Below are 25,944 nucleotides of genomic sequence, written 5' to 3' on the forward strand. Positions count from 1 at the left end.
AACCCAGAAGCAATCTCTGAGCCATAGCCCCAATGCCCCCCACCACCACTTTTTGTGTTTATTTGTAGTACTGGAGATTGAACCCAGGAGCACTTTACCACTAAGCTATATCCCCAGTCTTTTTTATTTTTTATCTTGAAATAGGGTCTTACTAAATTGCCAAGGGTCTCAGTAAGTTGCTGAGGTAAATTTGCAATCCTCCTCCTCAGCCTCCTGAGTTGCTGGGATTACAGGCATATGCCACCATAGCCAGCCCCTAAATCCTTTTTAAATTTTATTTTGAGATAGGTCTTGCTAAGTTGCTGAGGCTGGCCCTGAATTTGCAATCTTGCTGGCTCAACCTCCCAAGTCATAGGGATTAACAGGTATGTGCCACCATGCCCAGCTGATTGCGAGCCTTGATTTCCTAATTTATAAAATAAGAACAATAGTATCAACTATGAGGATTGCTATAAGAATTTGAGATGATATGCATTAATTTCCTAGCATAATACATACATGATGTGGAGTCAAAAAAGTACACCTAATTATCTTTACTATGAAAGCATAGAAGCCTACAAGTATTATGAAAGACTTCTAAGAGTACATGGCATTTAAGAGGGATGCTGTGGCTCTAAAATTTTTCACAAAGTGAATCCACCCTTATAACTACTATATTCAGGTCAGAAAATAGAACATTGCCAAAAAGAAAGAAAAAAAATGGGATATTACCAGAATTCCAGAACCTCTCCTCATTGTGTCCCCCAGTCACTATCCCCCTACCCAACACATTCACAAAAGTAATCATTCTTGTGAGCTTTAAAGAAGCTTAAGGAGATAGGATGAGATTTGTACTTTAAAATGATCACTGTGTCTTAATTAGAGAATGGATTGAAAAAAGTGATATGTCCTTCAGAAAGGGTATTCTGTCTACAATATGAAGAATAGATTTGGGAAAATCAGACTGGAAGGAGAGAAACCAAATAGTGCAGGAATCCATGCCAATAATGACAGTAGTCTGGACTAGGTGGTAGCAGTAGATGGAGAGAAGTTGACAGTTTTGAGAGAGATGTAGGGGATAAAATCAGCAGTGTTTGGTGATTGATTAGATGTGAGGGGTTGAAGCCAGGCATGGTGGTGCACATCTGTAATCCTAGCAACTTGGGTGGCAAGTTTGAGGCCAGCCCCAGCAACTTGGCAAGTTCCCATCTCAAAATAAAAAAAAATATTAGAGGTATACTCAGTGGCAAAGTGCCCCGGGGTTCAATCCCCAGTACCAAAAAAAAAAAAAAAAAAAAAAAGTGAGAAGTAGAGGAAGAAGAAAGGATGATTACCAGTTTTCTATCTTGGGTGACTAAATGAATCTTCAAAAGGGCTGAGGATGTAGCTCAGTGGTAGAATGCTTGCCTGGCATGTATGAGCCCTGGGTTCAATCCCTAGCACCACTAAAAGAAAAAAAAGAAAAGATCTTCATATCACTAAGCAAGTAAAAACCAATGGTGGGTATTGGTGGGTGGTAGAGATTGGAAGAAAGATGATAAATTTATTTTATTTTGTTTTTTTATACTGGAGATTGAACCCAGAAGTGCTTTACCACTGAGCTACATCCCAGGCCTTTTTATTTTGAGACAGGGCCTTGCTAAGTTGCACTTTTCCTGCCTCATCCTCTTGACTCACTAGAACTAGGAGTGTGCCACCATGCCAGGCTAATGAATTCCTTTTAGACATTGTGTTCAAGGCATACCTGTAGGTCATCTAAATGGGGGGATCCAAACAGGCAGTTGAAAATGTGAGACTAAAGGAGAGGTGTCTTAGCTATGGATCTAGACTTGGGTATCAGCAGCAAAGAAGCCACCAAGGGAACTGACTTGGGAAATAAGTGTCATAAGAAAAATCATAAGCAAAAAGAAAAATTCTGACCAGGCATGGTGGTGTACACTGGTAATCCCAGTTTCTCTGAAAGCTGAGGCTGGGGGATTTCAAGAAGACCAGCCTCAGCAACTTAGTGAAACCCTGTCTCAAAATACAAAATGTTTTCTGGGCACAGTGGTGCACACCTATAATTCCAGTGGCTCAGGAGACTGAGGCAGGCAAATTGTAAGTTCAAAGTCAGCCTTAGCAATTTATCAAGGTGCTAAGCAACTCAGTGAGACCCTGTCTCTAAATAAAATACAAAAGAAAGGGCTGGGGATGTGACTCAATGGTTGAGTGCTCCTGGATTCAATTCCTAGTACCCCCAAAAAACTTTTTTTAATTAAAAAATGTTTGAAAAGGGCTGGGGGTACAGCTTAGTGGTAGAGCTGCCCCCCAAAAAGGAAAGAAAAATCCAGAAACACACCAGATATGTTGGGGAAACCAAGGAAGAAGTATCAGAAATAGGAGCATATCAAGAGAGTGATGCCACAGAAAGTAAGGAAAGATAGATTAAGGAATGGCCTATAACTGTAAAATTTGAAAACTCAAAAGAATATAAAAAGTGTCACTCATAATTCTACTACTGTGAGATATCTATTGTGAACATTAAATGTATTTCCATTATTTTACTTTATATATACAAATACACACTTGAAATCACATAAAAATATTCTACTTTTTTCATAATTATTTCACGAGTATTTTCCTGTCATCAAAAAATTCTTTATAATCACAGTTTTGCCTATATGATATTCTATTATATAGGTGCATTATTATTCTGTTATTAGTTATTTGTTTTCTATTTTTATAAGTAGAATTCAAAGGATACCTTTTCTCTAAGATCCTTATATAGTAATTTCATGAAACAAGGAAGGTACTTTCTGAGAAAACCATATATAAGAGAGAAGGGAGTCAGGTATTATCCCAGTGACTTGAGAAGGCTAAGGCAGGAGGATCTCAAGTTCAAGGTCAAACTCACTTAGTGAGACCCTGTCTCAATATAAAAACAAAAAAGAGAGAGGTATAGTGTAGTAGTAGAACACCCCTTGGGTTAAAACTCCAGTACCACAAAAACAGAAGGGAGATTGCCTAGCATATACAAGGCCCTGGGTTCTACCTCCAGCACCTAAAAAGAAAAAAAAAAGGAATGGGAAAAAAAAAAAGATTGACCATGTCCTTGTATCCTTCTAGCAGCCTTTAGACTGAAGTCAGAATGTTCACAGTGGTCCACACTAGCCTTGTATAACTTCTTGGCACAGCTTTGAGCTGCTTCCACTCTGACTAGGAAGCAGGAGGGGCAATTGTGTCCTCCCCTGTGCTGCTACACCAACTGCATTATGGGAATTGACCTAATGCTGAGCTCCAGCAAAAGCGGGTGAGTCCTGGCAAAACAGTTTCATATCCCCTCTTCAAATTACTGACATCCTTGAGCTGATAGGGCTCTTTGCCAAGGCTTGTTTGCTTGCCTCTTGCAGTGACAGTTCTGTTTGGTTCATAATGTAAATATCATGGCCCTGAAATCCTCCAGCTGTCCATGCTTTGTCACTTCTTCAAAAGGAACTGACTTATTTTCCAATGGAGGGGGCCAGGAAACATTTGCTGCCCACACTGGGTTTGAAGCATTAAAAAGGGGAGAAAAAAAGCTAAGAGTATGAGTTGTTTCATTCTTTGTATTCATATGGAAATTTTTAATCTCCATCAAAGGATCAGGAGAAAAATCACATTGAAATTCAATTCAAGAACTCCCAACTTACACAGAATTTTTCATTTAAAGATGTTTGACTTGATCCTTTAAAATTAACAAAGCTATGAGCTATGTAGCTGCAGGACTCAAATTAGCCTTACTCTCCTCAGCCTCCTGTGTCTTGCCTTCTTACCTGCACTCCATCTGTGTGGTCCTGCGTCAGCATAATCAGGTTCTTTGAATGGGAGTTGGGATGAGGGTGGGAACTGTGCAGCAGTACTTTAATAGTATTTTAACTCTCTCAGTCCTTCTTATCTCATCTCTTAGAATATTATAATTGGTTTTCTCTGTCTTTAGTCTCCTTGTTCCTGACTTCCTCACATATTGCTACCAGAATTACCTTCCTAAGAAATAAAACTGAACATGTTGCTTTCCTCTCTAAAATCTACCATTGGGCTGTTATTGTGGCTCAGTGGTATAGTGCTTGCCTAGCATGTGTGAGGCACTGGGTTCCATCCTCAGCATCACATAAAAATAAATAAAATAAAGATATTGTTTCCATCTACAACTAAAAAAAAAAAAAAAAAAAAAAATCTACCATTGGCTTCTCAATCTAGATTTTCTAGACCTCCAGAGAACACTTCCAAAATCTGGCTCCCTTGCTACCTGATCAGCTTTATCACCTTCCACCTTTCTCCTTAAACACATCAGGCCACTGCCCCCTGGATTATTGATTCCTTAAAGTCAGAAATAGCATATTATCAAAACCTAGCATAGCAGCTAGAATATAATAGTTGCTTGATAAATGCTAAATAAATTAACCAATGATTTAAAATTCTAACAAGGTGCAGTGGAAAGAGGAAACTGAAAAACATGTGCTAGTCCCTCAACCAACTGCTTTTGTTTCCTTTGCTAAGTATAATTCAAAAGCATATTCACCAGCTGAGGTTGTAACTCAGTGGTAGAGTGCTTGCCTCACATGCATGAGGCACTGGGTTTGATCCTCAGCACTACATAAATAAATAAAAAATAAAGGTATTGTGTCCATCTACAACTAAAAAACAAAAACAAAATTTTTTTTAAAAAAAGCATATACACTGTACTAAGGATCAAGTCCTTTCTTCCCCTGTTATAGATTCCTGGTCACTTAGACCCAACATACTGTCTTGATACCCACTAGGAAGCAGCATGCTTCCTGGGATGCAGAAGACCAAATTATGGAGAGCTCCAAAGCTCTTGACCAAGATTGCTTACTGCTTGTATTGGGGTAATGTAAAAATAGTGCAGGTTTTGGGGTTTTTTTTTGTTTGTTTGCTTTCTGGGAGTTCTTCTACATATTGGTCTTTGATCTTATCTTCTATGAGTTAGCCTACACTGATATGATTACACAAAAGTAAATGGAAATTAACTTCATTGTGGGAATTCTTTGATAACCTTTAGTAAATAGGCACAACTGTTGTAATGCAAAGGAACCCACTCTCTTTAGTAGGTAAGAGTGTAAAGTCTGCTTGGGAACTACTTAGTCTTTAGAATGGATCTTAAATTTGCAGAGTGTCTAGCTCAAACCAGCAGAGTAGTACCATAGAAGCTAAGAAAAAACCAAAAGGCAAGAAACTTAAGAATGGCCTGGTTGGGGTAGTGGCTCAGTGGTAGAGTGCTCGCCTACACTGAGGCTTGGGGTTTGATCCTCATCACTACATAAAAATAAAATAAAGGTATTGTGTCTACCTACTACTAAAAAGTATATTTTAAAAAACATATAAGGACTGGGGAGATAGCTCAGCTGGTAGAGTGCTTGCCTTGCAAGCACAAGGCCCTGAGTTCGATCCCCAGTCCGCAAAAAAAAACAAACAAACAAACAAACAAAAAACATATAAGAACAACTTAATGTTCTTTTGTCATTCCCTGGTCATCATGGGAGCTGCTCTTGGTTGGGGACCATTTCATACCTAAGACTGGAACATAGTGGCCTCAAACATGAAGAGAAAGTCTGCAGAGCTGATGGACTCTGGGCTCCAGCTTGTTATGAAAAGTGGAAAGTATGTGCTGGGGTATAAGCAAATTCTGAAAATGACCACACAGGACAAAGCAACATTGGTCATTCTTGCCAACAACTGCCCAGCTTTGAGGAAATCTGAACAGAGTACTATGCCATGTTGGCCAAAACTGATGTCCATCTCTAAAGTGACAATAATATTGAATTGGGCACAGTTGCAGAAACTACTACAGAGTATGCACACTGTCATTGGTCCAGGTGATTTTGATATCTTTAGTCTGGTGAAAAGTAAACCATGCTCAATTTTTCTTTAATAAAATGTGTCAGAGCTTATTTTAAAAACAAACAAAAGAGAATAACCTAAAGTTTTAAAATTTTGATAATTTGTATAAAAAAAAAATCACCCATAATTCTACCACAATGAGAGAATATTCCTATACAAGGTCATTGTTTAACATAACTGTTAATATTTAAAATTTTTAAATACATAATTCATGACTGTAACAGATTCAAGGGGGGAAATATGATAAACCCCAAAGGTGCCAGAAATACTTTTTTTTCCTGTACTAGGGATTGAACCCAGGAGTGCTCCTCTACCACTGAGCTCCATCCCCAGCCCTTTTTTTTTTTTTTTTTTTTTTTTTTTTTTTTTTTTTTGAGACAAGGTTTTGCTGTATTGCCCCAGCTGACCTTGAACTTGTGATCCTCCTGCCTTAGCCTCCCAAGTCACTGGGATTATAGGTATGTGTCACTGCACCCACCAAAAAATAATTTTTAAAAAATAAAATTTAGTGCCGGGTTCAGTGGCTCATACCTGTAATCCCAATGACGTGGGAGGTTGAGGCAGGAGGATCTCAGGTTTGAGGTGAGCCTCAGCACTTAGTGAAACTTGTCTCAAAAAGGAAAAATAAAAGGGACTTGGGGTGTAACTCAATGGTAAAGCATTCCCTGGGTTCAGTCCGCAGTACCTGGAAAGAAAGGAAGGAAGGAAGAAAATTTAGTACCATTTATAGATGAAAGCTCTTAATAAGTTAGGAAGAAAAGAAAAGAAAAAGAAAGAAAAAAAAGAAAGGGGGGCCAGGGTAGTAGCTCAGTGGTAGAGTACTTGCCTGGCATGTGGGAGGGACTGAGTTCTATCCTCAGCACCATAAAAAATAAATAAATAAAATAAAAAGTTATTTTAAAAAAAGAAAGTCACTTAATTTTGAAAAGAAAGTTCAGTACCATTTATAGATGAAAGCTCTTAATAAAATAGGAAGAAAAGAAAACTTCCTTAACCTGATAAAAGATCTACAGTAAATCTAAAACAGTCATCATTGTAAATAATACTGGAAAAATTCCCTTTAAAATCAGGAATAAGGAACCAGGCACAGTGGTGCTTACCCGTAATTCCCGCTACTCAGGGGACTGAGGCAGCAGGATTGCTTGAGCCAGGGAGTTCAGGGCCAGCCTGGGCAACACATCAAGATCCCATCTCAAAAATTAAAAAATTAAAAAAAAAAAAACCACTGCTCTCAGTGTTGCTAGTCAGTATGTATCGAAGGTCTTAGCTGATATACTAAGATGATGAAATAAATAAATAAAAATTAAAGATATAGGGATTGGAATGGAAGAAAAATTGTTTTCATAGTTGATTTGATTGTGAGCATCTACAGATGAATTATTAGAATCAATAAAATTGTTTAGTAAGGCAATTGGGTACAAGATCAAATACAAAAATAAACTGAATTTTTATAAAACAATAGTAAGAAGAAAATAGTGGTTTAAATAACACTAAAATACCAACCAAAATGTGAAAAAGTTAGAGTTAATCTAACAGAAGATATGCCTAGCCTTTATGGAAAAAATTGTTTATATTTTTAAAATAGCTTTCTTCAAAAGACCAGAATATTCTGCCTTCTCTTGGGTGGTTACCAATGAGGAATCAGAAAACTGTGTTTAAATACATATGCATATACATACATACACATGTACATTCACATGCTCCCTACATCATGTACATGGACTACCTGAAAGATTTTTCTGCCTTGACCAGGGAGAGGTTTTCTTAGATTCAGTATACTACCTTCCCACCCCATGAAACAGAAAAAGAGAATTCAGAACTTCTGCTTCTCCAAAACTGCCAAATCAATTCCACATTTGATCTCTTTCAGTTGCAAGGTGATATGATGAGATTTGACTTTTCCTCAGATGCAGAGTTTTGTTTTGTTTTGTTTTTCTTAGTTGTAGATGAACACAATACTTTTATTTTAATTGTTTATTTTTATGTGGTGCTGAGGATCAAACCCAGTGCCTCACACATGCAAGGCAAGCTCTACCACTGAGCTACAACCCCAGCCATGTACAGAGTTTTTGATCCCAGTAAAATCCAGTCTGTTTTCTCATATTTGGTCACTCTTTCTTCCTAGGTCAATCACTTCTATCCGAAGTGAACTGATTCCCTACCTAGTAAGAAAACAGTTTTCCTCAGCTTCCTCACAACATGGGCAAGAAGAAAAAGAAGAGGATCTAAAGAAAAAGGAACTGAAGTCCTTAGGTCAGTGCTTGGGTTGGGGCAGTAAGGGCAGGGGTAAGAGGGTCTTTGGAGAAAGTCCCAGGCCAAAAAGCTAGTCTTCAAATGGCAGACTTTTTTTTAGTCTACAGGGCAATATAGGCTAACTGACCCCACTTCCTGAGCTCTGGGTAAGCTTGCTTAGCAGATCCTGTCAGTGTTCTTCAGGGACAGACTATCATGCTTCCAGACCCATTGTTTGGTTCATAGATCTGTTTGACTGTTCTTTACTAAACCATTATGTCTTAAAACTCTCTTTGCCATATCTCAGTTCCCTGGTGCTTCAATGTCTGTGCAAACCCTAGTCCTGATTATATTGTCTCTTTTGTCTAGGCAAGGAAGGTGAAGAAGTGTATAGTTACAGTCTAACCAGGGACTAAAAAATATTTACCAAATAAATAAATAGTGTAGCATGATGATTAAGATCACAGCACTTGGCATCAAACAGACCTAGGTTTGAAATCTACCTCTGCCTCTTACTAACTCTGTGACCTGAGGCAGATTACTTAACCTTCTTGTTTTACTTACCATAAAATAAAAGCTTTCAAAAAGGTTTTTGTGAGAGATGAAAAACTGGAGCCCAGTTACTCTGACTCTGAGTTATGTGCTCTTTCTGTCATAACATAGCTACCTGATATAGTAATAGAGACTAGCAGCACAAAGCCACCATGGCTAATCACTAAAGCCTGAGTACTTGAGTACTTGCTTGTGTTCTTTCATGATTTACCAGAGTCATCTATTTTATTTTCCCTAGTAGCGCTTGATTATTGCTCAAACTTGCTTTTAGGACATTCTACTAAGCTTTTGGTTTTTTGGTGAACTTTTTTTGTTTTGTTTTGTTTTGGTACCAGGGATTGAACCCAGGGCACTTAACCACTGAGCCACATCTCCAGCCCTTTTTTTAAATGTATATTTTATTTAGAGACAGGGTCTCTCTGAGTTGCTTAGGTTCTCTCTAAGTTGCTGAGGCTGGCTTTGAACTTGTGATCCTCCTGCCTTAGTTTACCAAGCTCCTGGAATTACAAGCGTGTACCATCACGCCTGGTTTGTCCCATTAAGCATTTTTATATCAAACAATATTTCAAACATTCAGAAAAATATATTGCCTCTTTAAATTTGATTTAGTATTTCCACAGGCTCACATTTCATGGATAAATTCCCAGGGGGCTGTGTTAACTATACCCTCTTTCAAAACTTGACTGAATCTGTATCCCCTTGGTCATCTCTCTCTCATTTACTTGCTTGGATTGGGTGTTCTTTCTGAAGATATTTACAGTTTTATAAAAGAAGCCAATACACTGACTTTGGCTCCCTATGATGCCTGCTGGAATGCCTGTCGAAAAGATCGGTGGAACGACCTGGCCAGATCACAGGTGCGCTGCTATGTCCACATCATGAAAGAGGGGCTCTGTTCTCGAGTGAGCACACTTGGACTCTACATGGAAGCAAACAGACAGGTGAGAAGATGGGTTTAAAAGAAGAATCATGGGGCTGGGGAGATAGCTCAGTCAGTAGAGTGCTTGCCTTGCAAGCACAAGGCCCTGGGTTCGATCCCCAGCACCCCCAAAAAAAAGAAGAATCATGGGCCAGGCGCCATGGTGCATGCCTGTAATCCCAGCGGCTCCTGAGGCTGAGGCAGGAGGATCTCAAGTTCAAAGCCAGCCTCAGCAACTTAGAGAGACCCTAAGCAACTCAGTGAAACCCTGTCTCTAAATAAAATATAAAAAAGGACTGGAGATATGTCGTGGTTCAGTGGTTAAGCACCCCTGGGTTCAATCCCCCAGCACTACAAAATAAATAAATATATAGATATAAATAAATTAAATATAAAGGATTCATGGAGTTCCTGCCCTAGAAACTGAACCTTTTGTCTTATTTCTTCATTAGATACTTATTCAGAATAAGTAACTTATTCAGAATCCTTTCATTCCCAAGGCTGACCAAGACATGACAGGTCAGGGAAGAAGATTGGTGTGCCCAAGTACAGCAAAAGGGGAAATGGAGGTCCTAGTCCATAGAGGCAGGGCCTCTGTAGCTCTAAGGAAAGGCTTAGATCTCCAGGAAAGCTAACTTTTAACCTTTGGGTTTAGCAGCTTCTGCCTATTATGTTCTACATGGAAATATGTGCAGTATTTACTTGATAAATAAGCAGATAAATACTGTGTAATCATTACATAGACACATAGAGGAGGCTTCCTTAAGAAAGTGAAGGATAGAGTGGTCAGATAGCAAAGCCTCAAGGAAGGAATGTCTATGAGAGAGAATTGTCTGCAAACAGTACTAGTAAGGAGTCTTGTCCCAAAGAGGCTGAGCACATGCATGGCCCCAGTAACAGAATCTTTGATGACTACAATCAGGACTCATGGTGTTCCTTGCCCCATCAGAACTCTTTTCCAAAGAAGTGCCATGTCAGAACCTCACAGGCTTGCCTCACCTCCTCCCAGCTAAAGATATAACATGACTTTCAGGAAAGAGTACCCTTAGCTAAGAAAATGAGAATAAGGCCATCTAGAAGTTGCTATATAAATAATCCTAGTTCTAGGAGAAATGCAGCAACCTCCTCCTGTTCTTCCTCACCTAAACAGGAAGCTTAACTGAGAACTCTCCCTACCTCTGATTAGGCATCGGGTCCTACCTGAGGTATATTTAGGTATGTTTCTGGTCTTTAGTGACCAAATCTCTTTCCTCAAGGTGCCCAAATTGCTGTCTGTTCTTTGTCCAGAAGAATCACCGGTTCATTCATCAGCCCAGATTGTCAACAAACACTTGGTAAGTGCTAGCATGAGCAGGGCAGGCATGGGGCACTTTCTGGGAGCATTGAGTCTTATTCTTAAGATCTTGATTGAGACTCTTGAACCCTGAACCTCTTCACTCCCAGGGAAATCCATCTGAGTTCTAGTAATAAAATCTCACTCAAGAAATCTTCCTGGGCCAAGTGCAGTGGTGCATACCTATAATCCCAGCCACTCCGGAGGCTGAGGCAGGAGTTCAAAGTAAACCACGGCAATTTAGCAAGACCCTGTCTCAAAACAAAACATTAAAAAAAAAAAGGGAGGGGCTGGGGATGTGGCTCAGTGGTTTAAAAAAAAAAAAGACTTCCTGGGCCAGGCATGATGGTTTAGCATGTAATCCCAGCAATTTGGAAGGCTGAAGCAGGGGAATCACAAGTTTTAGGCTAGCCTCAGCAACTTAGGGAGGTCCTAAGAAACTTTTAGTGAGACCCTGTATCAAAATAAAAAGTTAGAAGGGCTGGAGATGTAACTCGGTGGTAGGTGGTAAAGTGCCCTTGGATTCAATCCCCAGTCCTCCCCACCAAAAAAAAAAAAATCTAGGTAGGTGATTTCAATCTCTGTCTCTCTTCTTATCCTGACTTGTGCACTCTCTTCAAGAGAGCACATCCATGCACACAAATGCATGGTATGTGCATATGTGTCCATTTTGTTTTATTTGTTTTCTTGGCAAGGGAAAGCCAAGAACCTATGCTTCAATATAGGTTTGAGTTGGTCTCAGAGGGGTTATGGGAATTTTTAGTCCTGAGAAACACTGATGTTGGTTGTTTTTGTTGAACTGTCTCTATGAAAGATCCTATTAGACTCCAACTCAAGTGATCTGAGAGTGACTTATAGTTGGTTGAGACAGATGAACAAGGTTTTCTATCTGCTTTATACAGGTTGGAGTTGACAGCCTCATAGGACCAGATACACAGGTTGGAGAGAAGTCATCCATTAAACGCTCAGTTGTTGGTTCATCCTGCCTCATAAGAGAGAGAGTGACTATTACCAATTGCCTTCTCATGAACTCAGTCACTGTGGAGGAAGGGTAAGTTTCTTGTACCCACTTGAAACAAGGCTCTTGGTACCCCCAGGAGGCTTTACGGGCCAGTCCAACCCAAGAAAGAGTTCGTCTTGGGGAGGAGGAGCAAAAAGAAAAGGAAGAAAGAAGGGGTAGCACCTGTTTCCTTTGAGGCCTTGGTTTTGCCTCATCAATGACATGATTTCTGAAAGCATTTCCAGCACCCTCCTCATACTTATGACAGTTGTGATCCCATGAAAAGCTGCCTTCTTTTGTCTTGGTATCATTCTTGATAAAAATGGCCACCACAGTGAGCCACTGACATTGCTGGGATGACCCTGCACCCTAAAAGTCGCCTCCCCTTATCCCTTCAGGGATGTCCCAGTGCATCCCTGAAGAAGGCAGAAACCTAGGAGGAGTGTATATATAAGCCACACTCTACCTTTGAGGCCAGCTCCTCTACAAGTTGTAGAGATCTTTCTCATTTGGAAACACTAGAGTAACCTAAAATCATAATTCATGAATAGTCTGGTCTTAGAGTGAGAAGACTTGAATGATATTTAATGAGCTTCTGTGTGAGTATGAGGGGGGTTTTGTATATAAAATGCAAGCATAGGTTGTATAAAAAAAGAAGGATATTTCAAGAAAAATGGTTTCAAAACATTTTCTTAATATAAATCTTCTGCAAAGCCAGGCATGGTTCCACATACCTGTAATCCCAGAAACTCATGAGTCTGAGGCAAAAGGATCACAAGTTCGAGGCTAGCCTAGGCAACTTGGCAAGATCCTGCCTCAAAATAATGTTGTGTTTTGTTTGTTTGTTTGGGGGTTTTTTGGCAGTTCTGGGGATAAAACCCAGGGCCTCATGCATGCTAAGTGAACAACACTATCACTGAGCCAGCCCTCAAAATGAAAAATGAAAAGGGTTCAGGATAGAACTCACTGGTAGAGTACCCCTGGAAGTCACTCAAACAAAAAAACCCATACCAATCCCCCCCCAAAAAAAATTTAACACAGAAACTTAATATTTAAAAATACAGTTACAATGGGCATGGTGGCACACACTTATAATCCCTCAGGAGTCTGAGGCAGGAGGATCACAAGTTCAAAGCTAGCCTCAGCAACTTAGCGAGGCCCTAAGTAACTCAGCGAGATCCTGTCTCTAAATAAAATATTAAAAAGTGGGGGCTGGGGATATAGCTCAGTTGGTAGAGTGCTTGCCTTGCATGCACAAGGCCCTGGGTTCAATTCCCAGCACCAAAAAAAAAAAAAAAAAGGTTGGGGATGAATCCCTGGTACCAAAAAAAAAATTCGAAGAGTTGTCTCTAGGAAGAAGAAAATGAGGAATAGGAGGAGCAAGGGACTGTTGTCTTTCATAATAAAATGTTCCGTCTGGGTCTGGGTTTGGGGTTGTAGTGCAGTGGTAGAGTATTGTGTTTAGCGTGCACAGGGCCCTTGGTTTGATCCCCAGCACCACAAAATATAAACTATAGTCTACCCTCTAATCCACATCTGTGAATTCAACCAACCCAGGATCCAAAATACTCAAAAACAGTGTTAGGCACATTGATACACACCTGTAATCTCAGCAATTTAGCAAGATCCTAAGCAACTTAGCAAAACTCTGTCTCATAGGGCTAGGGATGTAGCTCAGTGTTAAAGTGCCCCTGAGTTCAATCCCCAGTATTGGGGGGGAGGGTGGGGTGGGAATTGCATTGGTACTCAGTGTGAACCTGTACAGACTTTTTCTTGAACATGTACAGATTCTTCTCTAAACAATACAGAATAACTAACAACTATTTACATAGCATTTACATTGTACCAAGTAGTATAAATAATCTAGAGATGATTTAAAATATACAGGAGGAAGTACATAGGTTACATACAAATACTATGCCCTTTTATATAAAGGATGTGAGTGTTCCAGGATTTTTATATCTTCAGGGGGACCTGGAACCAGTCCTTCATGGATACCTAGTGACAACTGTACTAATTTTAAATACCCCAGAAAAAAACAGTTTTGTGGCACATTGCTACAAGTATCGTGCTAATAAATTGTCAACAACCAGCTCTTCAAAGGAAAAAGTGACCTATTTGTAACATTTGTGAATTTATATAGTGTAAGTTGTTCAACTGTGGCCAACATCACTGAACAGGTGCTAATAATCAGTTTTCCTAAGCTTGAACAAGTTACTATTAATAGAAGCCCATCTGAATCTTTTACTCATTTAGCAAACACTTAAGAAACCACTCTAGGCTCAATACTGGTAGGCAGTTAAAGAAGTAAAACTACATGAGACTCAATCTCTTCCTCAAGGAATTCATAGACTATATTCAGTAAGATGTTATAGATGCTGTGATAGAAGTCTGAATGGTCACAAAAGAGGAAAGGGTCAGGAAAGACTTGATTAAGGAAATGACCTTTGAGCTAAATCTTGAAAAATGAGTAGAGCCACTTGAGCTGGAGAAGGGGAACATTCTAGATGCCTCAAGAATGTGAAGTATGAGCCAGGCAAGGTGGTGTAGATCAGTCAAGTTTGAGGCCAGCCTGGGCAACATGGTGAGACTATGTCTCAAGATAAAATTGTTTTTAAAAGGGCTGGGGATATAGCTTGGAAGTAGAATGCTGACGAATTCAATCCCCAGTAACACAAAAATAATTAAAAATAAAATTTAAAATAAATAAAAGGGACTGAGTATGTAGCACAGTGGTAGATCATTTGCCTAATGTGTGCAAAACCTTAGGTTCAATCCTCAGTTAGGGATGGGGTGGGGGAAGAATGTGAAGTATGAGAGAGCATGTCTCATTCCAAAAACATCTCATTTTTATTTTAGCTCAACTGTCACCCTTCAGAGGAGGCTTCCCTGACTACCCTAATTTGTCCCATAATCTCCATTGTATCAGCTTGTTTTATTTCCTTCCTAGCATTATCACTGTCTGACATTGTCAGTAGTATATTATTGCAATTTTATTTATGTTACCACTAACAGTGCTGAAGATAAAGTAAGTACATGATAGAATTTGAAAAAAAAATCAGTGTTAATTAGAATTGTTGTATTTCTAGATTGAGACCATGAAAATATGGTTTATAAGGGTTTGTAGGTTTCTTTGACATACAACATAAACTTACCTTAAGAACGAAGTGGGTTGGGACCGTAGCTCAGTAGTAGAGTACTTTCCTCACATGTGTGAGGCACTGGGTTCCATCCTCAGCACCACATAAAAATAAATAAATAAAGATATTGTGTCCATCTACAACTAAGAAAATAAAAAAATTTAAAAAATTAAAAAAAGCTGGACGCAGTGGCACATACTTGTAATCCCATTGTCTTGGGAGACTCAAGACAGGAGGATTGAGAGTTCAAGGCCAACCCCAGCAAGAGAGAGGCTCTAAGCAACCCAGTGAGACCCTGTCTCTAAATAAAATACAAAATAGGGCTGGGGATGTGGTACCCCTGAGTTCAATCCCTGGTACCAAAAAGAGAAAGAGAGACAGAGACAGAGACAGAGACACACAGAGAGAGAGAGAGAGAGAGAGAGAGAGAGAGAGAGGCATTCAGACCCAGAGATAAAAATCTTTGTCTCTGTTCTGAAATAAAGTAGTGTTCTCTCACTTATTTTCCTGTCTTCATCTTCTCTTCCAAATTACCCTCTCACCATTGCTCTTCCAAATTAGAGCATGAATTCCGTTGTTAGCCACTTATAGAATTAGCCTTACCTCTTTGTGCCATCTTCTCATTATAAAATGGAGCAGAACTAAACTACCTCATAGGTTTATTGGGAGTACTAAAGGAGTTAATAAATATAAAGCACTTAGAACAATATTTGATACACAGGCACACAGAATGATAGTTGCCTTTTTTTTTTTTAAATAATTACTTTTATCTTTACAAAGGTGGCGTATTGCCAGCATCTTCCTAAGGTAATGCATCCGTATAATCCCAGCAACTCAGGGAGACTGAGGCAGGAGGATTGCAAATTCAAAGCCAGCCTCAGCAACTTAGTGAGGCCATCTCAAAATAAAAAATAAAATGGGCTGAGGATGTGACTCAGTGGTAAAACACCTCTGGTTTCACTCCCCAGTACCAAATAAAAAGGGAATATATCAGATCATATCTCTGTTCCATTAAAAATTTTTGAAGGTTTTTCATTACCTTTTCTTTTTTAATACTGGAGACTGAACCAAGGGGTACTTTATCACTGAGGTACATCCCCCAGTCCTTTTCATTTTTAATTTTGAGACAGAGTCTTGCTAAGTTGCTGAGGGTCTTGCTAAATTACTAATTTGCAATCCTCCTGCCTCAGTCTCCCAAGTTACTGGAATTATAGGCATGTGGCTCTGCATCCAGGTTTTCACTCATTACCTTTAGAATAAAATTGGAACTTAGGGGTTTCTCATGATCTGTCTCCAACAATGAGTCCTAGGATGTTAGAGTGACATGAGGCCTTAGAAGTCATCTAACTCATTTTCAGAGTAAAATAAATTGTGGCATTCCAGGCTTTTTTCTCATCTCACCTCTATTACTCCATGTCCCATTCTAAACTCCCACATGAGATTGACAGACACTACCATTCTTCTGAAAACTGAAACTGCACTTACCTTTATCCATTTGATCACCTAGTTCCACTGTAACTTATGAGGCTTTGTAGCTTCTACTCTCTCATCTTGCCTCAGACCTTCCAAGAAAGACAATGCTGTAACTTTCCCCCATGTGCTCTAATTAATAGCCTCCTCTAATCCTCCTGTGGGTGGGCAGACAAAGGAACAGTTCTCTGGCACCATGTGAAAGTTCAGTGTTAGTGTCCTAATTGATATGAAGAAACTTTGTGAGGAAACTCATGGCTCCCTAAGAAGCTACTACTGATTTATGTGAGAGAAATTGACAGGAAAGGCCTGGGGTTGTAGCTCAGTGGTAGAGCACTTATCTAGAATGCATGAGGCACTGGGTTCAATTCTCAGCACCACATACAAATAAATTTCAAAAATAAAAAATAAAGGTCCATCAACAACTAAAAAAATTAAAAAAAAAAAAAAGAAGAAATTGACAGGAAAAGCCTAACAGATCCAGAGTCAGTTGCTGTTAAAGGATACATAATCTTAGATGATCTAGTAAGGTTTCTAGCTGGGGAAATAGTACGAGGTTTAGAGAGCTGCTGCTGCTGCTTTTCCAAATAAAAAGGTTGATGTAAAGCTATAGGCAGCCTACACTGGCCTAATGACTATAAAGGCCAGTAGAGATTACCCAATCCTGCAAATTAGCTCCTGGTGATAAGATCAGACATCCTGCATCCCTTATAAAATTTTTCCCATTTTGGGGGGGTCATTTAGTCTTAATTAAGTTTTGGTAAACTTGAGGAAGCTAATTAAATTGCAGTCATGTGCATCTTGATTACTCTGCTGCCTTTATGTCTGTACTGAGTGTCAGATTAGGAGCATAAGTTTGTCCAGAAAGAATTTCTCATATTCTTGGTGTACTTGTCTCTACCAGCAGTGGTAGGCTGCTGAGGTTTCTGGACAGCAGGCTGAATACCTGCTCAGGGTCCTCAGGGCTTGAGAGACACTAATAGGACCACCTTGGGGAAGGTATAAGTGAGTCTATGCAGAAAAAGCTCCTGCCTGTCTTTTCATTTTCTGCCACTTTTATCATAGCTGATGCTAAGGAATCAAAAATTTAGTGAAAACTTTATAGTCAAGGCTTGAATGTCAGTCCTGTGTTCTGTCTGCATGTTTAGTTCCCTGATCTTGAGCAATGACTCTTGCTTTTTCCCCTAGTCCAAGACAAATGATCCCATGTAGCAATCTAGGATAGCACCTCCATGTGCAAGCAGGCGGAGAGTCAGGTTTTCACCTAGGTTTTCCATGCTTTCTGCAATTAGCGAGTGCAGATCCTCAGAGCCAAAGGTATTACTGCTTTTCATTGCTACCCAGGGTGTACCCTTCTACTACACTTAACTGGACTGCCCCACCCACTGGATTCCTTACTTTCACATTCCCATCTATTCTTAAAATTCTGCCTGAATTGCCTCCCTTTAGAGATCTTTTTTTTTTTTTTAAATTATTTTTTTATTTTTTTACATTTACATAGGGTAATGATGTTTATTTTATTTTTCCCCTCCCCCCACCCCTCCCACCCCTCTTTTCCCTCTACGCAGTCCTTCTTTCCTTCATTCTTGCCGCTGTCCTTAGCCTAACTCTAAACCTAACCCTAAACCTAATGCTAGCCCCTCCCACCCCCCATTATATGTCCTCATCCGCTTATCAGCGAGATCATTCGACCTTTAGTTTTTTGAGATTGGCTTATCTCACTTAGCATGATATTCTCCAATTTCGACCATTTGCCTACAAATGCCATAATTTTATCATTCTTCATTGCGGAGTAATATTCCATTGTATAAATATGCCACAGTTTCTTTATCCATTCATCAACTGAAGGGCATCTAGGTTGGTTCCACAATCTGGCTATGGTGAATTGAGCAGCAATGAACATTGATGTGGCTGTATCTCTGTAGTATGCTGATTTTAAGTCCTTTGGGTATAGGCCAAGGAGTGGGATAGCTGGGTCAAATGGTGTTTCCATTCCAAGCTTTCTGAGGAATCCCCACACTGCTTTCCAGAGTGGCTGCACTAATTTGCAACCCCACCAGCAATGTATGAGTGTTCCTTTTTCACCACATCCTCGCCAACACCTATTGTTGCTTGTGTTCTTGATAATCGCCATTCTAATTGGGGTGAGATGAAATCTTAGGGTAGTTTTGATTTGCATTTCCCTTATTACTAGGGATGGTGAACATTTTTTCATATATCTGTTGATTACTTGTACATCTTCTTCTGTGAAGTGTCTGTTCATTTCCTTAGCCCATTTGTTGATTGGATTATTTGCATTCTTGATGTAGAGTTTTTTGAGTTCTTTATAGATTCTGGAAATTAGCGCTCTATCTGAGGTATGGTTGGCAAAGATATTCTCCCACTCTGTAGGCTCTCTCTTCACATTTCTGATAGTTTCCTTTGCTGAGAGAAAGCTTTTAAGTTTGAATCTATCCCAGTTGTTGATTCTTGCTTTTATTTCTTGTGCTATGGGTGTCCTGTTAAGGAAGTCTGATCCTGAGCCAACAAGTTGAAGATTTGGACCTACTTTTTCTTCTATAAGATGCATGGTCTCTGGTCTGATTCCGAGGTCCTTGATCCATTTTGAGTTGAGTTTTGTGTAGGGTGAGAGATAGGGGTTTAATTTCATTCTATTGCATATGGTTTTCCAGTTTTCCCAGCACCATTTGTTGAAGAGGCTATCTTTTCTCCATTGCATATTTTTGGAACCTTTGTCTAGTATGAGAAAATTGTATTTATTTGGGTTTGTGTCCATGTCCTCTATTCTGTACCATTGATCTACCTGTCTATTTTGGTACCAATACCATGCCGTTTTTGTTACTATTGCTTTGTAGTAGAGTTGAAGATCTGGTATTGCAATACCCCCTGCTTCGCTCTTGCTACTGAGGATTGCTTTAGCTATTCTAGGTTTTTTATTCTTCCAGATGAATTTCATAATTGCTTGCTCTATTTCTGCAAGGTACATCATTGGGATTTTAATTGGAATTGCATTGAATCTGTATAGCACTTTAGGTAGTATAGCCATTTTGACGATATTAATTCTGCCTATCCAGGAACATGGGAGATCTTTCCATCTTCTAAGGTTTTCTTGAATTTCTTTCTTTAGTGTTCTGTAGTTCTCATTGTAGAGGTCTTTCACCTCTTTTGTGAGATTGATTCCCAAGTATTTTATTTTTTTCGATGCTATTGTGAATGGGGTAGTTTTCCTAATTTCTCTTTCTGAAGATTCATCACTTATGTATAAAAATGCATTGGATTTATGAGCATTGATCTTGTAACCTGCTACTTTACTGAATTCACTTATGAGATACTGAAAAAAAAACAAACTGAAATACTTGAAATGAAGGAAACAATAAACCAAGTTAAAAACTCCCTTTAGAGATCTTTACCTGCAGAAATTCTACCCCTTTTTCAAAGTCCATTGCCTATTCCCAATCTTGAATTATCCTTATAGCCTTCTCAAAATGTCCTAGCCAGAAATTATTTCCCCCACCTCTATGTTCCCCCTTCACCCAAAACACTTTATTTATGCTCATGTGACAATGGGACACTTACTGCACCTTTCTTTTCAATCAGACTATAAATTCCTTAAATAGAAAAATACTTTTTAAGTCTGGGGATGTAGCTCAGTGGTAGAGGGCTTACCTAGCATGTGCAAGGCCCAGCTAATACTGCACTTTTTATATACCTTGGAAGTATTTACTGAATGACAAATGGAGATCTCTGATTTAACTCCCCTACCCAAATTGGCTGATTATCTGTCAAGAAATCCCTGTCAGCATTGGGGTTGTAACTTAGTGGTAGAGCACTTGCTTGGCATGTTCAATCCCCAACACTGGGGGGAAAAAAAGTAAGAAAAACTAGTGAATTAAATGTTTCACACCTCTAGGTTTAACAAAATGAAATGAAAACAAACAAACAAACAAAAAACAAAAATAGAAGGAATCAGGGCTGGGGTTGTAGCTCAGTGGTAGGCACTTGCCTAGCACATGTGAGGCACTGGATCCATCCTCAGCACCACATAAAAATAAATAAAATGAAGGTATTGTGCCCATCTACAACTAAAAAAAAATACATATTTTTTTAAAAAGAAGGAATCTTTATCTATAATAAAACTGGATAACTATCACATACTCATACACAGACTACAGACTATCTGCCAAATACAATGAATTTAGATAAAATCCAAAGAGAGCAAGATTCAGTGAGCATAAAGAATGGGAATGTGGGTGAAGTAGAGAATGGCCAGCATCCTTTTGGCACAATATCAAGGCACATAGAACTGAAAGGAAAAACTATTCAAGTGCATAGAAGGGAGAAAATCAGGTAGACCTTTTCCATGGCAACATTTAGGACCAGAAAACAGTGAAACAACATTTAGAGAATTTAGAGGGGTAAAAGTTGCAATCTAAGAATCCTAAAACATCAAACATATTTCTAGGTGCAGAAGATGTGGCACTCATGAACTCTTTGCAAAGCTGCTTGCAAAAGGTATAGCCTAGCAAGAAGTGAAGCTTATTAACATAAACTATTAACAAATTGGTAGTTTGAGGTCTAAAATTTAGTATATGGGAGTGGTAAACAACAGCATAAGGACTGGGAGTGTGACTCAGTAGAGCACTTGCCTAGCATGTGAGAAGCCTGGGTTTGATCCCCAGCAACACACACCAAAAGAAAGAAAGAAAAAAGAAAAGAAAAGAAGAGAAGAGAAGAGAAAAGAAAGAAAAATATTAAAAGAATTTTAGGATTGGAGATGTAGCTCAGTGGAGGTTTTAGGTTCAATCCTCAGCACACACACAAAAAAAAGTTATCTATCCATATTTCTTTATTTATACTCTTGAAAACACCAGATTACGCCAATGTGGGGAAGGTACCCTAGATTTAAGGAGCTCCTGAGGGCTTTTGGTTCTTTCCCTACCATTTGCACTAAACCCATCTTCTCAGATGGAGAATTCCACAAATTAATTTCCTAAAGTTGTTACATATTTGCTTTGATGTCCTCCAAACCTCTCTTTTTCTTAGCCTCTGCTCAGGGAATATAAAGCTCAGATTTCTTAGGAAGGTGACATTTTTCACCGCCAAATCTTTGTGTAGCAAAGGAAGGCACATAGAACTAAAAGGAGGAAATTTTCCACCTGCTTACTGGAGCCAGTACATTTTGATTAAAGGAACCAAGAGCAAAAATGACTAGCAGCAGGGAAAAGATGAGCTATTTCTTCTTCGAGTTTTATATCTCATTACATGAATTAACCTGCATAAATCTCACAATATGATGCTGAAGAGGGAAAAAGCACATTGAAGAACACATAGAGAATGTTAGCAGTCTCAGTGCTATAATGCTAGCATGATGATAGCATTATAAAGTATGCAAAACAATACTGTATGTTGTCTACTGATATATGTGGTAAAAATGCTTGGGAACATAAATAGCACAAGTAGTGATTACTTCTGGTGGGGGAGGAAAGGAAACACAATCAAAGAGAAACACACACCAGGTTGTGTTATTTGTTTCTTAAGCTGTTTTGTGGGCACACTGGTATTCTTTGTACTTAAATATTTCATTAAAAGAATATGTTTCATTTAGAGGGACAGCTAGACCAGGACCCCTTGGGCTAAGGTTAGTAGGCTCCCAGACATCCTGAGAGATATGGGCAACTCAGCCATAATCTTTGGGCCAAAGTGTTTTAAAGCAGAACTTAGTCACATTCCTAGAAAAGCTATATGTAACTCCAATTCCATATTTGCTTTTCCCCCCGGGGTTATGAGTAGGCTTAGAAAACATGCTAACTAACCTCCAGAGAAGAAAAGAATCTGCCTATTGTCAGAGTTACTGAGGACTTTCCTGACTCCTTACCAAATACTACCTAGTGAACAACTAAGGCAGGAACCCATGATGATGGAGAGTCACTCATCGTATATAGGTTTGGACACATGTTTAATCTCCATGAGCCTCAATTTTCTCTAAAAATTCAAATAAATACCACCTTCCCTGCAAGTTTTCTAAAAGGACTAACTAAGCTACAAAATGAATATGAAGTTCTATGTGCAATGACTGAGATGTAGTGGACACTATATATGGTATATATGAGTTCTCTTTCCTTGGAATGAACTAAAGAAAAGTCCTACCTAAAGACAAAAGAAGATCGAGAATTTGGAAGTTCCCCTTCTTCACCAGCTGGGGCTTCTTCATGTGTTATACCATCACATGGTATAGTATGGTATGCCTGGCCAGGCAGGGATCTTTTTTTGTTGTTGCTGAGAAGAGGTCTCACTAAATTACCGATGCTGACCTCTAACTCACAATCCTCCTACCTCAGTTTCCCAAGTTTCTAGGATTACAGGTATGTGCCACTATGCCAGGGATCTTTGCTGGGTTTTGTTGTTGTTGTTATTGTTTGTGGTGCTGGGGATTGAACCCAGGGCCTTGTGCATGCAAGGCAAGCACTCTTATTAACTGAGCTATAACCCCAGTTCCCCCAAGCAGGGGTCTCACTATAGATCTCTATGTTTTTCCTCATAATCTCCTCTTCACTAATGCATTACAGTTTTCAGGATAATTTCCCAGGGTCTGCAATTTTAATTAAAATTTGATCCACCTGCCAGGTAGGACCTAGTGACTCAAGATGCTGAGACAGGAAGATTGAAAGTTCTAGTTCAGCCTAGACAACGTAGCAAGACCCTGTCTCAAAAAATAAAAAAGGCCTGAGATACAGCTCAGTGATAAATTACCCTGGGATTCAATACTCAGTATTCAAATAATTTTTTAAAAAATGATCCCACCAAGGAGAAATGAGGACCAAATCTCCATTAGTCTTAGTCATCACTAGACAGCGTCTTAGAGAGTGCAGCTAGACACTAGAGCAGAGTTCTTAGTGACAAACTCAGAGTTAAAACTTGGTTGCAAAAACTACAGATCTAACACTGGAACCAGTGCTAAAGAATCTTATCTTCCCTCTTAAGTACTGAGCAGAAAAGGTACAGTCCTTGCCTTGTATTGGCAACCTAGAAAGGGCTTGCTTGATACAACCCTAATCTGTCCATCCCCTCTAGTATGAGCAGACACACACAAATAAAATCTTTGATCTTTGGGCTGAGGTTGTAGTTCAGTGATACAGCCTCATGTTTAGCATGTGCAAGGCCCTAAGTTTGAGCCCCAGCACCATAAAAAAAAAAAAAAAAAAAAAAAAAAAAAGTTGATCTAGAGGACTTGGACAGAGGGAGAGATATGCTGTGTTAATTTTTCCAAAGTACCTCAGCCTGGCTAATGGAGGTGATTGGTGATCACACCAGTGATACTAGGCAGCAGTTAAGGAGACAAAGTAATCTGTTCTCAGGTGCTCATCTTAAGGCCTCCATAGATCCACTCATCTGGAGCCAGCTTCTCATTAACCAGCCCACTTTTCCCTATCACATTACAGACTCTACAGTGGTTTATACATCTCAGGTAGAGTTATGCATAAACAAGATGAGATAAGCAATATGTAAGGTTCCTGAAGACCCTAATCAGACCTACTAAACATAAGGAAAACCAGACTGTCCATTGCTGTAGAAATCTGACCCCAGTAATTCTAGCCTCATCCTTCCAGAAAAGGTTCCTTTTTTTTTTTTTTGTACTGAGGATTTACTCCCAGAGCACTTAACCACTTGCGATACTCCTGTCTCAGCCTCCCAGGTTGCTGGGATTACAGGTGTGGGCCACCACGCCTGGCTAAGAGGTTCCCACTTAAATCCTAAATTTCAATATAACTATTTAGTAGTCTTTAATTATGACTGCTTGAGTTTCTGTTTGTTGTTTCTTATCTGCTGACTGTATTTACCTCTTGTCTGGCTCCAGAACATATATTTTTAGGCTCTTTACTGAGTAGGAAGCATGCTCCTGCTAATACCTTGGAAAAAGAAATGAGACTTTTCAGTGATAAACTAGTAGCTAGTTGGAAACTAGCTCTGTCCCAGGAGTTTCCATCTAAGACTTTCTATATTTCCTTATTACCCTATTTGGGGGAATTTTCCCCAAGGAGCAGGAACCACCCTAACCGTTGACTAGATTGCTTTGAAGTTGGGCAAATTAGAAAGTTATAGATGGTCCTTTTCAATACACCTACTGAGTGTATCTGTGTCTGTGCCAAAAAAGCAAACCAGTGCTTATCTTTGTTCATCTCTAACAAGTGCTGTGGTTGACTTTTGCTGCTCTTCCATAGGCTTTAACTTTCTGGAGGAATTGAGGAAGAGTCTAGAATGCCATAAAGTGCTAAAATTCCTTTTTGCAAAAGAATTTGGCATTTGGGAAGGATCTTTTTTATTGGCCTATGCATTGGTATTTTCAGCCCTTGGAATGTCCTTTTTCCTACCCCCATGTATCCACAGGGTTGCTTGTGGATTTTTCTTAGTTTGTTTCACTCATTTTGTTTACATTGTACTCACACCTTCCTATTCTCCTTCTCCCCTTCAACTCCCCATTTTTGACTTCCCATTTCTAACTCAGGGATACTCACTGTTAAGACAGAGGTTTTTCTGCAGAGATCTTACATCAGTCTGATCTAGACTTGTTTCAGTCTTTTCTCCTCTTAGTTTCTTTGTATTGCATTATGACTAAATGTTTGGATCCTGGAGTTAGGCAGACCTGGATTAGAATCTGTCACTTAGCAGTTACATGGTTTTGGATGAATGGTTTATCTTCTCTAAATTTGTTACCTCCTTTACAAAACATGGTTGCTGTTTTTACTACATCAGAGATAAAAGTGGCATGCCCAGAATCACCTGGGAAGGTTTTTTTTTCCTATTAAATACATAAGGTTCTTATCCCAGCCTACCAGAATGATTGATGGGAACCCAAAACAGAGTGTGGTTTCATTTGTTATTTTTTACACTGCCCAGGTGATTTTTCAGATGAAATGACTGGATTTATAAAAGAAGTTACTCTAATGTACATTGAGTATTTATTTAGCACGTCCTTGGCATAGAGTAGAAATGCAGTAAGTGTCAGTGAAAAGGACCTTTTCTCCCACCTACTAATCTTCAGGAACTAGGAAGCTGCTCTTTAAATATGTTCAAATGCTAAGAACCACTGCTACTCTAGATCATGTACTTTAGGGTCTGGAATAATCTTTTATGAAATGAAGCTGGTTTCTAAAATATCCTTTTTGGGACTGGGGATGTAGCTCAGTGGTGGAGTGCTTGCCTAGCATGTGTGAGGCCCTGGGTTCAATCCTTCAGCCCTACCAAAATTTTACATATATAAATTTTTTTTTCTTCCTGAAGGACTATGGTTCTGATTAACCAGTTTTTGGTGAGAGCTGTGGGGAACCCGTTATTTCCATAATTAATCTCCTAGGAAGATTCATGATTTCTGAATCTCAAATGAAATTTGGCATATATTCTTAGCTAAGAAGCAGGAGTGATGGGTCAGCCCAGAAGCAAGCCT

At 39.3% G+C, this 25,944-nt stretch overlaps 1 protein-coding gene across 3 annotated transcripts in view; it reads left to right on the forward strand.

The window, feature by feature from the left end:
* Window positions 1–25,944, forward strand: part of Eif2b3 (eukaryotic translation initiation factor 2B subunit gamma) — a 128,630-nt gene that overhangs the window by 96,259 nt on the left and 6,427 nt on the right. For 2 of the 3 annotated variants that reach the window (XM_047566686.1, XM_047566695.1), the window contains exons 7-10: window positions 7,982–8,109; window positions 9,391–9,581; window positions 10,816–10,893; window positions 11,795–11,943. In XM_047566686.1, coding sequence (XP_047422642.1) covers window positions 7,982–8,109; window positions 9,391–9,581; window positions 10,816–10,893; window positions 11,795–11,943 — 546 coding nt within the window. The remainder of the gene's footprint in view (window positions 1–7,981; window positions 8,110–9,390; window positions 9,582–10,815; window positions 10,894–11,794; window positions 11,944–25,944) is intronic. The other variant, XM_047566704.1, reaches the window with a different exon arrangement.

The sequence above is a fragment of the Sciurus carolinensis genome, chromosome 1 (genome assembly GCF_902686445.1).
Source record: "Sciurus carolinensis chromosome 1, mSciCar1.2, whole genome shotgun sequence".
Taxonomy (NCBI): Eukaryota; Metazoa; Chordata; class Mammalia; order Rodentia; family Sciuridae; genus Sciurus; species Sciurus carolinensis.